General features: G+C 41.1%; 1 protein-coding gene across 1 annotated transcript in view; it reads right to left on the bottom strand.

Moving 5' to 3' along the window:
* TRPM4 (transient receptor potential cation channel subfamily M member 4) overlaps nucleotides 1-15,153 on the bottom strand; it is a 252,482-nt gene that overhangs the window by 154,898 nt on the left and 82,431 nt on the right. Inside the window, exon 3 of the mRNA XM_082274469.1 lies at nucleotides 12,411-12,588. Within this exon, the coding sequence (XP_082130595.1) occupies nucleotides 12,411-12,588 (178 nt within the window). The remainder of the gene's footprint in view (nucleotides 1-12,410; nucleotides 12,589-15,153) is intronic.

Raw genomic sequence — 15,153 nt, 5'->3', positions numbered from 1 at the left:
TGTGAACCGCTGTGCGATCCGATCCTGATGCGGCAGCAAAAATGCCTCCTGTGCGTCTTTGCTGCGGGTGCGGTGCGAATTTAGCCATACAAACTGTATGGCTAAACTCGCACCGCACAGCTGATCGCATGTCATGTCGGAGCAGTGCGCTCCGACATGACATGCGAACCCGGCACACGCAGTAGTGTGAACCGGGTCTTATTTAATAAAAAGTCTTTCTGGCAGCCCTTATTTACAAACATCTCTTTAAGATGACTAGCCTGTCTCAAAGTCCTCTACACGTGTGCAGTTTCTTCTTAGGCGTGTGTACTGTCCCTTTGGAATATTAAAAACCCATGGGGTGTGTCGGGGAGAACCCAATTAATAATAGAACATATGAAATAAAGGATTTGATTACTTGTAATACAGAAGGGGTAGTATATGTCATTAGATGTCCCTGTAACAAATTTTATGTTGGCCGTACTAAGCGGTGTTTAAAAGAAAGGATAAAAGAGCATGTCTACATTATACTGTAAATAAGGGCTCTGATAAACATGACCTCCCTTTACATTTTAAAGAAAAACATAACAAAAGCTGTAAAGGCATGTGTTTTAGGGGAATTGAAGAACCCAAAAAACACTGGAGGGGAGGGAATTATGTCCGTGAACTAAGTAAAAGGGAATCTTGGTGGATTCACCAGCTGGGCTCTTTATACCCAGGGGGGATTAACAAGGAATTAGACCTTGGTTGTTTTATTAGTAATTATTAAAGTATGGTATCATCTATCCATGTCATTTTAAGTTTCTTGTTTTTATGTATTTTATACAATTAATTTTATTGGTCTCTTATTTATATGGGATTGTTTTATATAAATGTGTATTTTATATATGTGTAGAGGGATTTTTTAAAAGGGATCTTTTTATATATATATATGTGGTTTTTATGTGTATTTTTGAAGAAATATTTTATGTTTTTATCACACTAATTATGATATTGTATACTTTTTATATTAATGCTTATGGCTGTTTAAAATTGTGGTGATATGGGAGAGACATCTATAACAGTCAGCTTTCGTCTGTCCTTTTTTGATAACTGTAGTTTTTATATCAACATACATGTCAAATTACATCTAAACGTTTCATACATTTAAAATTATGAAGCTGAATGGCTGAGCGTTTGAATATGTATTTATATAGCTATGCGGCTACAAAAAAACGGCGCTTGCCTGCCCTATATAAGTTAATGAGCGGTCCGCCGTCCAATCATATCCCCCTGAGGAAGACACGTGGTCCCTGTGTCGTCACGCGTAGGGGAGGGGCAAGGACGGACGGATCGTTGCACCGCTACTCGGTGAGACTGTCGGCTGCCAGCACACGCTGTGATCTTAAGGCAGCACTGAACGGTCTCTCCCATTACACCACCACAATTTCTGCCATCACCTATTGGATTGTTTGCTGATGCGATCGTTTTATGTGCATATTATGCACCCACACATGTGAGTGAGACCATTTACTTCTATCTAAATAAAACGTTTTTTGATGGATTTCATGCACTATTATAAGTTTTTTTTGCTTTCATTTAAATGCTGCACTGAGTGATACTGCAAGCCAGGCTTCATTACTGTGGATGAGAGGAGCCATGAGGATACGGATGGATGATTTTTAAGATCTTCATACCCATGCACTTTCTAATAAAGATCTAAGGTGAGCACCTACTCATAAGGGGGAGCACGGTCGGCTATCTACTGTGACACTCTGGTCACTCGTTCCTGAGAGCACAGATCACTTTATATTGGTTGAATCACCATTGGTTGGATTATATTTATTATATTATTTTTCAAGACCACCATTCACAATCCTCACTGGACTTTCTTTATAATCTTTACACTTTAATCGGACTTTATATATTTATATTGACACTATTGGCACTTTAATATTATATACCGGCCGTCACTAAATGGCGGCCCGCGGTCCATTGGCGGCCCGCACGATGCTTTCACCCGGACCGCGAGGCCGCCTCCTTTATTCATTCAATGGTTTGCTGGGACCGCGGGTGTCCCAGCAACCAGTGACGTACTGTGTGTGCGCTGCGGTTCCCGGCCGGTGTCCTGTCGGGCCGCGAGTAGGGGCGTGACGTCACGCGCACGACCCGCCCCCCGCTCCTGACTGCGGCTCCCATTCAGCCTGGCAGCGAGTTGGGGCGTGACATTATGTGCGCGCCCCGCCCCCCTGCTCGTGGCTTCTGGCTCGGCTCCTGGCTCCAGGTATGTGGAGCACAAGGGGAGAAAGGAATGTGGTCATAGCTGCAGCTGATGGGAGGTTTTTAAAGTCTGCAGATTGATGGGCATATTTTGTAGTGCTCATTAGAGTGCCCCATAAAAAAATGTGCCCATCAGCATGCCCCTTATTTTATGTTAAGGGGCACTCTAATGGGCAGATTTTATGTTAAGGGGCACTCTAATGGGCAGATTTTATGTTAAGGGGCACTCTAATGGGCAGATTTTATGTTAAGGGGCACTCTAATGGGCAGATTTAATGTTAACGGGCACTCTAATGGGCAGATTTTATGTTAAGGGGCACTCTAATGGGCAGATTTTATGTTTTTTTAGATTTTTAGGTTTTGCCCATCAGAGTGCCCCCTAACATAAAATGTGCCCATCAGAGTGCCCCCTAACATAAAATGTGCCCAGAGTGCCCCTTATTTTATGTTACGGGTCACGCTGATGGGCCTATTTTATGCTAGGGGGCACTCTGATGGGCACATTTTATGCTAGGGGGCACTCTGATGGGCACATTTTATGCTACTCTGATGGGCACATTTTATGCTACTCTGATGGGCACATTTTATGCTACTCTGATGGGCACATTTTATGCTAGGGGGCACTCTGATGGGCACATTTTATGTTAGGGGGCACTCTGATGGGCACATTTTATGTTAGGGGGCACTCTGATGGGCACATTTTATGTTAGGGGGCACTCTGATGGGCACATTTTATGTTAGGGGGCACTCTGATGGGCACATTTTATGTTAGGGGGCACTCTGATGGGCACATTTTATGTTAGGGGCACTCTGAAGGGCACATTTTATGTTAGGGGGCACTCTGATGGGCATATTTTATGCTACTCTGATGGGCATATTTTATGCTAAGGGGCACTCTGATGGGCATATTTTATGTTAGGGGGCAATCTGATGGGCATATTTTATGCTAAGGGGCACTCTGATGGCCATATTTTATGTTAAGAGCAATGCTGATTTACACGTTTTGTTTTGCCCATCAGAGTGCAACCTAACATAAAATGTGCCCATCAGATTGCCCCCTAACATAAAATGTGCACATCAGAGTGCCCCCTAACATAAAATGTGTCCATCTGAGTGCCCCCCAACATAAAATGTGCACATCAGAGTGCCCCCTAACATAAAATGTGCCCAGCAGCGTGTCCCTTATTTTATGTTAAGGGTCACGCTGATGAGCAAATTTTATGCTAAGGGCACATTTTATGTTAGGGGGCACTCTGATGGGCATATTTTATGTTAAGAGCAACGCTGATGGACACGTTTTTGTTTTGCCCATCTTTCTGAGTCATAGCAAAGACTTCAGATTCGGACCTCGGCCCAAAGAAAATTTTAGCAACCGGACCTCCTTGAATTTTAATTCATTACCCCTGTTATATACTATTTTAAAAAATTATTTTTGTTTGGTTTTACATGCCATTTTTTTCACGCATTGCAAGTTTTTATGATCATTTATTTGCGCAGCACTATTTATTTATTCTAATTTGTTTACACTGTTATGAGAAGTGGAGTGTCTGCAACAGATAGCCTTTTTATTCATTTAGAACCTTGAGGTTGCTCGCAGGATCTCTTTATTAATCAAATACACTACGTTCTTTGCTGTCAGTTAAACCCATGTGGGCTAATTTTTGGGGCCTATACAGGCCGAAACTTAATTCTGTATCCTGTGAATGCCTAATGTACCTTCAGCCACAGAATACTACATTCTTAGCTGTCAGATAAACCCATGTGGGCTAATTTTTGGGGCCAATACAGGCCGACACTTACTTCTGTATCCTGTGAATGCCTAATGTACCTTCAGCCACAGAATACTACATTCTTAGCTGTCAGGTAAACGCATGTGGGCTAATTTTTGGGGCCTGGAATGGCCGACACTTACTTCTTTATCCTGTGAATGCCTAATTTTTCAGACTGGAAATGAAAAACAATGGGTCCATAAAGGTTCTGCCAAATTGTGGAATGGATGCGGACCCATTTTACAGATGTGTGAATGGACCCTATATGTATTAGACAATGTATTTACCGGCTGCTGTCAGTTCTGGCTGATTTATGAAAAAATAAAAATAAATTTTTTTGCTGTAAAAAAAAAAAAAAAAAAAAATTTAGGGCAACTTTTTCAATTGCAATACTTCTGTGATGACATTGTCCATGTGCTGGGACTATTTGTGCACAGCTAGTACGTCTTTTTTGGCTGCAAATATGACCTAAAGCATGGGTGTCCAACCTTTTGGCTTCTCTGGGCCACATTGAGTGTAGAGAAATTTTCTCGGGCCGCATATAAAATATATACTACAGTTAAGGTATATAAGTAATAAAACGCCGCTGCGCCCTTCCCGCGACGCCCCCCCCCCCCCCCCCCACTAATTTAACACAACTAGAGGATGATCAAATGAAATGGAATCCGTATACAGAGGTTTGCTTCTTCTGGGAGATATTAACCTCCCTGGCGGTATGATTCTTTCCGATTTTAGGTGCATGAAATTCTTAAGAATGAGCAGCCCAAACCAAATATTTGCATATGATTTCATTTTTTTTTGCTGTGAGTTCTTCTTTATAACATCTCGGGCATGATAAAGTTTGAAACACAAAATCATAAATTATAATATAATAAACGACTATAAATAAGTTAAAGTATGTATGCATGTACAGTGCCTTGCAAAAGTATTCGGCCCCCTTGAACTTTGCGACTTTTTGCCACATTTCAGGCTTCAAACATAAAGATATAAAACTGTAATTTTTTGTGAAGAAACAACAACAAGTGGGACACAATCAGGAAGTGGAACGAAATGTATTGGATATTTCAAACTTTTTTAACAAATAAAAAACTGAAAAATTGGGCGTGCAAAATTATTCAGCCCCCTTAAGTTAATACTTTGTAGCACCACCTTTTGCTGCGATTACAGCTGTAAGTCACTTGGGGTATGTCTCTATCAGTTTTGCACATCGAGAGACTGAAATTTTTTTCCATTCCTCCCTGCAAAACAGCTCAAGCTCAGTGAGGTTGGATGGAGAGCGTTTGTAAACAGCAGTTTTCAGTTCTTTCCACATATTCTCGATTGGATTCAGGTCTGGACTTTGACTTGGCCATTCTAACACCTGGATATGTTTATTTGTGAACCATTCCATTGTAGATTTTGCTTTATGTTTTGGATCATTGTCTTGTTGAAAGACAAATCTCCGTCCCAGTCTCAGGTCTTTTGCAGACTCCATCAGGTTTTCTTCCAGAATGGTCCTGTATTGGGCTCCATCCATCTTCCCATCAATTTTAACCATCTTCCCTGTCCCTGCTGAAGAAAAGCAGGCCCAAACCATGATGCTACCACCACCATGTTTGACAGTGGGGATGGTGTGTTCAGGGTGATGAGCTGTGTTACTTTTACGCCAAACATAACGTTTTGCATTGTTGCCAAAAAGTTCGATTTTGGTTTCATCTGACCAGAGCACCTTCTTCCACATGTTTGGTGTGTCTCCCAGGTGGCTTGTGGCAAATTTTAAACAACACTTTTTATGGATATCTTTAAGAAATGGCTTTCTTCTTGCCACTCTTCCATTAAGGCTAGATTTGTGCAGTATACGACTGATTGTTGTCCTATGGACAGAGTCTCCCACCTCAGCTGTAGATCTCTGCAGTTCATCCAAAATGATCATGGGCCTCTTGGCTGTATCTCTGATCAGTCTTCTCCTTGTGAGTAGTGATGTCGCGAACATAAAATTCGCCGTTCGCGAACGGCGAACGCGAACATCGGCGAATGTTCGCGAACCGGCGATCATTGCGAACCGCAATAGACTTTAATAGGCAGACGAATTTTAAAACCCACAGGGACTCTTTCTGGCCACAATAGTAATGGAAAAGTTGTTTCAAGGGGACAAACACCTGGACTGTGGCATGCCGGAGGGGGATCCATGGCAAAACTCCCATGGAAAATTACGTAGTTGACGCAGAGTCGGGTTTTATTCCATAAAGGGCATAAATCACCTAACATTCCTAAATTGTTTGGAATAACGTGCTTTAAAACATCCAGTGTGTGTATACGATCAGGTATGATGTTGTATCGATCAGGTAGTGTAAGGGTTACGCCCGCTTCACAGTGACAGACCAAACTCCCCGTTTAACGCACCGCAAACAACCGCAAACAGACCAGAACCGACCAAAATGGGACAGGAACTGGGCTTTAAGGGTTAGGGTTAGGTTTAGTGTTAGGGGCTAGGGTTAGGGTTACGGTGAGATACTTAGGGTTAGAGTTAGTAACCCTACCCCTACGCCTCTAACCCTAAGCACTAAAAATAACCCTAACCCTAGCCCTAACCCTAACCCTAACCCTAGCCCTAACCCTAATTTTTTTTCTGGTTCTGGACATACTACAGAGCTGAAACTTCACAGGTACACTTTTTAGACCCCCAGACACTGAATCACACAAAAAAAGTTCTTAAAAATTGTAATTTTTTGTTAGAGAGCCAATTATTGGAAAAATTAAAAAAAAATAAAAATAAAACATTTCTTTGGATTTAGCATCTGGGGGGTCTAAAAAGTGTACCTGAGAAGTTTCAGCTCTGTAGCATGTCCAGAACAAGAAAAAAATACGAATTAGGGTTAGGGCTAGGGTTAGGCTTAGGGCTAGGCTTAGGGCTAGGGTTAGGGCTAGGGTTAGGGTTAGGGTTAGGGCTAGGATTAGGTTTAGGGTTAGGGTTATTTTTATGGCTAGGCTTAGAGGGTTAGGCTTAAGGTTAGAGGGTTAGGGTTATGGTTAGAGGGTTAGGTTTAGTGTTAGGGGCTAGGGTTAGGGTTACGGTGAGATACTTAGGGTTAGAGTTAGTAGCCCTACCCCTACCCCTCTAACTCTAACCCTCTAACCCTAAGCACTAAAAATAACCCTAACCTTAGCCCTGACCCTAACCCTAGCCCTAACCCTAACCCTAACCCTAGCCCTAATTCTATTTTTTTTCTGGTTCTGGACATGCTACAGAGCTGAAACTTCACAGGTACACTTTTTAGACCCCCCAGACAATAAATCCAAAGAATTTTTTTTTTTTAAGTTTTTTTTTTTTTTAAGTTTTCCAATAATTGGCTCTCTATCAAAAATGACAATTTTTAAGAACTTTTTTGTGTGATTTAGTGTCTAGGGGGTCTAAAAAGTGTACCTGTGAAGAGTGTACCTGTGAAGTTTCAGCTCTGTAGCATGTCCAGAACCAGAAAAAAAGATAATTTTTCAGTAGAGCAGGGATGGTGGGAACCCCTTTTTTACCTATATGATCTTTTTTTTCTGGTTCTGGACATGCTACAGAGCTGAAACTTCACAGGTACGCTTTTTAGACCCCCCAGACAATAAATACAAAGAATTTTTTTTTTTTTTTTTTTTTTTTTTAATTTTTCCAATAATTGGCTCTCTATCAAATATGACAATTTTTAAGAACTTTTTTGTGTGATTTAGTGTCTAGGGGGTCTAAAAAGTGTACCTGTGAAGAGTGTACCTGTGAAGTTTCAGCTCTGTAGCATGCCCAGAACCAGAAAAAAAGATAATTTTTCAGTAGAGCAGGGATGGTGGGAACCCCTTTTACACCTATATGATCTTTTTTTTCTGGTTCTGGACATGCTACAGAGCTGAAACTTCACAGGTACGCTTTTTAGACCCCCCCAGACACTAATCCAAAAAAAGTCATGCCTGCCACCGTATATATCAGTGGTGGGTGGGCAGTGGCACTGCAGTGGGCACAGTACACTCTGTGGACCTGACAGTCACTGGCACCCAGGCAACTGCAATTATAAAAAAAATATATATACTTTTACTTTGCAAGCTGCTGTGCCACCGTATATATATCAGTGGTGGGTGGGCACGCAGTGGCACTACAGTGGGCACAGTACACTCTGTGGACCTGACAGTCACTGGCAGCCCAGATAACTGCAATAATAAAAAATATTTATTTTTTTTTAAATTTGCAACAAGATGCTGTGCCACCGTATATATATCAGTGGTGGGCAGTGCACTGCAGTGGGTACAGTACACTCTGTGGACCTGACCCAGCACTCACTGCAATTATGACAGAGGAAAAAAAAATATTTTTTAAAATGCAAGGTACTGTGCCTGTGCCACCCGAAATGAGTGTGGTGTGCAAACAGTACAGTCTGTGGTGGGTCTGTGGCCTCTCACACACAGCGGGCAGGCAACTGCAGTGTACAATAGATATATTTATATATAAAAATAAAAAACTCAATTACCAGCTTTTGTGGACACTAGATATATATATATATATATATATATATATATATATATATATATATATATATAAAATACACAAATACCAGCCCTTAGAAGGGCTTTTTGGGGTGCTGTCAGGATGCTGTCCTTACAGCAGTAGTGGACCAAGAACACTGACTAGCAAGACCAGGAACACTGACTAACAACTGTCCCTAGCTATTAACAGCAGCAGCAGCAGCTCTCCCTGCTCTCACTAACACACACTGCTTCAGAATGATCTAAGATGGATGCTGCCCATGCTTATTTATAGGAGGTGGGAGGGTGTGGGAGGGAGGTATGCTGATTTGCTGGAAATGTGCCTGCTGACTGTAAAGTTCAGGGTCAAAGTTTGCCTCAATGATGTATTATAGGGGGCGGACCGAACATTGCATATGTTCGCCCGCAGCGGGAACTGTCCGCCGGCGAACAGTTCGGTACACCTCTACTTGTGAGCTGAAAGTTTAGAGGGACGGCCAGGTCTTCGTAGATTTGCAGTGGTCTGATACTCCTTCCATTTCAATATTATCGCTTGCACAGTGCTCCTTGGGATGTTTAAAGCTTGGGAAATCTTTTTGTATCCAAATCCGGCTTTGAACTTCTCCACAACAGTATCTCGGACCTGCCTGGTGTGTTCCTTGTTCTTCATGCTGCTCTCTGCGCTTTAAACGGACCTCTGAGACTATCACAGTGCAGGTGCATTTATACGGAGACTTGATTACACACAGGTGGATTCTATTTATCATCATTAGTCATTTGGGTCAACATTGGATCATTCAGAGATCCTCACTGAACTTCTGGAGAGAGTTTGCTGCACTGAAAGTAAAGGGACTGAATAATTTTGCACGCCCAATTTTTCAGTTTTTTATTTGTTAACAAAGTTTGAAATATCCAATAAATTTCGTTCCACTTCATGATTGTGTCCCACTTGTTGTTGATTCTTCACAAAAAATTACAGTTTTATATCTTTATGTTTGAAGCCTGAAATGTGGCAAAAGGTCGAAAAGTTCAAGGGGGCCGAATACTTTCGCACCCCCTACTGAGGAAGTCGTGATGCAAAAGCATAAGACGCCACGCGTATAGGGGACGGAGACCTGGACGGACGAGCGGCGACCCACCAGCACGGCTCCCGACAGCTACTGCTTTTGGCGTGTACGGTCCGCACAAGCCCATTGTGCCGATTCATGTGAGTGCAATTCTACTTTGAATGTGAATCAATTAAAGGATAATAGCAGTGTACACTTAGATGCCTCATATAGAAACATAGAAACATAGAATGTGTCGGCAGATAAGAACCATTTGGCCCATCTAGTCTGCCCAATATATCTGAATCCTATGAATAGTCCCTGGCCCTATCTTGTATGAAGGATAGCCTTATGCCTATCCCATGCATGCTTAAACTCCTTCACTGTATTTGCAGCTACCACTTCTGCAGGAAGGTTATTCCATGCATCCACTACTCTCTCAGTAAAGTAATACTTCCTCATATTACTTTTAAACCTTTGCCCCTCTAATTTAAAACTGTGTCCTCTTGTGGTAGTTTTTCTTCTTTTAAATATGCTCTCCTCCTTTACCGAGTTGATTCCCTTTATGTATTTAAATGTTTCTATCATATCCCCTCTGTCTCTTCTTTCTTCCAAGCTATACATGTTAAGGTCCTTTATCTTTATCATTATCTTTATTCACATATCATGTCCATGGGATGGTGAGAGATCGATCCAGGAAGTGGCATTTTTTATTGAGGATTCAATGCTGGTTTAATGCTTCAGTGACGTGAGAGGCCATCTGGTGGCTAAACGGTGGTGGTGTCACTTGCACTTTTATATGGAAACATGTAGCAAGCACTTTATTGAATTTTAAACCACGGTTATATTTATATTTTAGTGGACTCTTATGCACTTTACTTTGAATGCACTTTATGGACATTATATATTGCACCTAAGAGGAATATATATTGCACTGTAAACGAGTTTATTGATTTATATGATGCACATGCATATGATGTCACTTTATTTGATTTTATATAGCGCTGTATACATATTTGTCTATATTTAATTTCTCCTGTTAGTGAAGGAGGTTCTATATAGCTGCTGTATTTTCTTTATGTGTCCCAAATGATTGGGTCTTAACACTATACCACTTTAAATTTAATTGCGCTGATTTACCTTTTTGCACAATTGCTGCTGCACACCGCCTGCATACATCGCTGGATCCCAGGGACAAGGTAAATAACCCCTCTACCAGGATCCAGCGATGCTTCTGGCGGTACCCAGAGTGTGGCTCGGAATACCACTAGGAAGGTTAAAGGAACACTCTAACCACCACGACCACTTCAGTGATTTGAAGTGGTCATGGTGGTAGGAGTCAGAAACACTGCACATGCTGGGATATTTACAGTTAAGTGCTGAGGGCTAGTTGCACCCCTAGCACATATGACGTAGACAGACAGAAAATGTCATGTCCTTCATACATACTGTATATGAACAAGGACATGACATATTATGACAAAACACAACTAGTTATTAAAAAACATATTGCACAATTTACACACACTAATGCACATTTTCTACTTATTTTGCAGACTGCTGGCAGTTACTGCTGGTGTGGTTACTGCTGCCGGTTACTGCTGGTCATGCGGTTACTGCTGGTCATGACATTGGGTACTGCTGGAGGAAACAGCGGCTGCAGTAGAGAGTAGAGCCACTGCTTCCTGTATGGCTCCTGTCACAGGCGGAGTGCATTTCATATCACTCTGCCTGTGACAGAGTTGGAACTATACAGGAAGCAGCGGCTCGACAGAATTATGCCTGGCCTTTTGGATCTGGTAGGATTTTAAAAGGAACCCCATGCCAAAATTTAAAAGAAAAAGAAAAAACATGGCGTGGGGGTCCCCCCCAAAATCCATACCAGTCCTTTATCCGAGCATGCAGCCCAGCAGGTGCCCCCCCCTCCCCAAAGCACCTTGTCCCCATGTTGATGGGGACAAGGGCTTCTTCCCGACAACCCTGGGCTCTGGTTGTCAGGATCTGCGGGTGGGGGGCTTTTAGGAATCTGGAAGCCCCCTTTAACAAGGGGGCCCCCAGATCACACCCCCCATGTGAATGGGTATTGGGTACATCGTACACCTACCCATTCACTAAAAAAGTGTCAAAAAGTAATAACCACAAGAAATAATTTTTAAAGTCCTTTATTAAAAGATAAAAAAAAGTGTCCTTCGATGTAAATCAATCATTAATCATGACGCCCGACGGATCCGAAAAATTTAAAAAAAAATTAAAAACCCTCTCGCCTTTTGGGAGGCATCCCGCTGATAGCCCGCTCTCCACTTTGACAGTTCTTATATAGGCAAGGGGTGGGGCCACCCAGCTACGTTATTCGAGGGCACTGCCCCCTTCTGTTGTCATTTCACATTTTTTTATTGATACATATCCCCCAGGGCAGTCGCCAGACCCCCATACCCCCTTTATGGCCAATTACTTGCATATACTGTAAGCCTTCAAAATGGGCACTTTCGATTTTTTCCTTTACGGCTCTCATAGACTTTAATAGGGTTTGCCATTTGGGTTAAAACATTTCCCCTGTTCAGGAATTCTGCTGCGAACTGAACAGGAAGGTGTTCTGCCCATCCCTAGTAACCAATCACCTTTTAAATTTATTGCCATTGAACAAGTTGAAGTTAGAAGTGGATTGGTTACTATGCACTATGCACAGCTGCACCAGATTATGTTTGCTCCAGTTTTAGTACATCCATCCCATATACTGTAAATCATTGTTTTATTTGGTATAATGTTCTTTATGTGGGTTACATTTTAATACTTAACTAACCTAAATGAACAGAACTTTCATCAATTTCTTATTAATATAAATATCTTACTGAGATACTGACCCAAAATTAATGAGAATTCTCACCTTGCTGTGCTTCTTACCAGCACCGACAAATTCAATATCACCATAAGCATCCGTGGGCTCTTCTGTTGTATGCTCTGCAGAGTTCCAGGTGCTCACAATGGCTGCTCCAAAGTTATCCTCAATGGCTACTGACACGTGATTCTGCTTGACCTGACCACATTGGCACATTTCTTCCTTTCTGTTTCATAAAACAAATAAATTATTAAATACAATACGAAGAGAAAACACATTGGTTCTGTCATGAAGTTATCATGACCTTGCTCCTCAAATAAGTGACAAGGGGCAGAGTAATATTAGTTGTTAAAAAGTTCTAAACACAATCTCTCCTATTTTCAGTGTTATACTGTATTTTATGCAATGGTAGCAAGTGTGGTTTCTTTATCCAAGATATTGCAAGCAGCTTGCTATGGGGGCAGACACATCAGGGGGACTCTAGAAGAGGAGGTTAAGGGCGGCTCCGTGCGAAACAATTGCACAGAGTAGGTAGGTATAAACCTTTAATTATTTAAATTAAAAAAAAAATAGGCTTTACAATAACTACGTTTTTACAAATTCAATCTTTTGGAGTAAGTTCGGTCCCTTCTTCAAGCTTTATACATTTTCCTGTATAAAGCCTCAAGAGGGGGTTTAAGTTATCCCATAATCTTGCAGCTTTAATAACTTAAGTTAACCAATAAAGGGTATGACATAAACTCCAAAATTCTGCAGTAATTGATGGCTAACACAGTAGGATACTCTAATAACCTTTCATGGTAGGCACAGTTTTCTGTGGGCTAAATAAAATGACCCATGGGCATGGTAAAAGGTAGGACATATAGTGTGCTCATGTGGAATCACACCAGAGTGTGCCGCATCCCGTAATATGGAAGCTTGGAAAGAAATTCCCCTTGGGGTGGGACTTTTAAGGCACAGGTAATGATATGTAATTTGAAACAAACATATACGATTATATAAATTTATTGAAAAATACAAATACAAAAATAGGTTAAAAACATATGGCAAGCTGTGTACAATTCATGGGGTCATGAGGCAGATGCAAATACCGCTGTAATGAAGGTAAGTGCCCAACGCGTTTCAGAGACGCAACAGAATTCCTTCTTCAGGGGCAACCTTAAAGTAGCGGTCTGCAAGTGATCAATCACATACTAATTAATCAATGGTAAATATAGAAAGATATGTATAAAAGTATATATATAACATATAACAATATTTGTAGTCATTACACTCCATACATAATTTAAACACAATATATATTTGACATAATGTGATGAAACACTTACAGAATCTGTCCAGTGACACTTTAGAATGTATGCCTGCCCATAGCGTTAAAAACAAAAAGTTGGAATGCTTTCATCCCAAAAAAGGGAAAAAGGAAAAAAGAAGAAACAATCACCAAAAAAGGGTTATGTTTCATTTGTTCTAAAAATAATAGAACATGAATTTAAACATTGTGCTATTGGGTGAGACTTATATCTGCAAGAAGCGCTGCATAAGTGAGATAGAACATGCCTGAACATATATAGATACTACCATTGATTAATTAGTATGTGATTGATCACTTGCAGACCGCTACTTTAAGGTTGCCCCTGAAGAAGGAATTCTGTTGTGTCTCTGAAACGCGTTGGGCACTTACCTTCATTACAGCGGTATTTGCATCTGCCTCATGACCCCATGAATTGTACACTGCTTGCCATATGTTTTTAACCTATTTTTGTATTTGTATTTTTCAATAAATTTATATAATCGTATATGTTTGTTTCAAATTACATATCATTACCTGTGCCTTAAAAGTCCCACCCCAAGGGGAATTTCTTTCCATGGTAAAAGGTAGGTGTCACCTTAACTACTTGCCGATCAGCCGCCAAATTTTTTACTGCGGCAGGTCGGCTCTATTACCTGTACATCGATTCGTGTAATAGACAGTTGTGCCGATTTGCTTAATTGCCCAATGTGTTTGCACCACAACTGATAGTTTCCCAGTGCTGTCCCTTTCTTTTCCAGTTAGGGTTTACATGTACTTTAGGGATTTTCTACTGTAAATGGAGAACACAGCAATTTTTTTCCCCCTAAACTGCATTTCTCTGACAAAATTGATACATTGATACAGGGACACTATGAAAAGAACAAATGTTCTGGTCCATTTGATTGCGTGTTTAGCATGAGCCTAAAGCTCCACCTGCTGGCTAAAAATGAGAATACAAAAAACTCATTATGTAATAATTTATATATACCTAAAAAAAGGATTTTTTTTTTTTGCCAAGTCCATTAAAAAGCATACCCCTATACATTGCCTTCATTTCATTGATTGCAACTTACTTCTCTTTGACCTATTTACAGGCTTTCCATCTTTCAGTCCATCATGAATGCTGCTGCATGACTCATTCTACCTTAATGACTATTTCGTGGCTCCCCTCTGTATATCTCTCCACTCAATTCAGCTTGCTCAGGGTATACAATTCAACATACTAACCGCAGCATAAAAAAGCCATCTACAACTGTGCCTCCAGTCCAGTTACATCACCAACCTCAAATCAACACATCAGATCAAATCTCAAAATATCACCAAAACTGTCCACTCTGCTCCTCTCTAATAGAGTTGGGCAGATGGTTCGGGCTAAGCAAAAGTTTCGGCCCCAACATTGCCTGTTTACCCATTCAGTGAACACCCGAATTTGCAGGGCATTCAGGTATGTTCTGAAGAGCCTGGTATAGATTGGGGGGACCCCCACACCGTTTTTTTTTT

The sequence above is a fragment of the Pelophylax lessonae genome (assembly GCF_965119305.1).
Source record: "Pelophylax lessonae genome assembly, chromosome: 12".
Lineage (NCBI taxonomy): Eukaryota > Metazoa > Chordata > Amphibia > Anura > Ranidae > Pelophylax > Pelophylax lessonae.
Note: the sequence above shows the minus strand (reverse complement) of the source record. Positions and strands in the feature narration are given on the sequence as shown.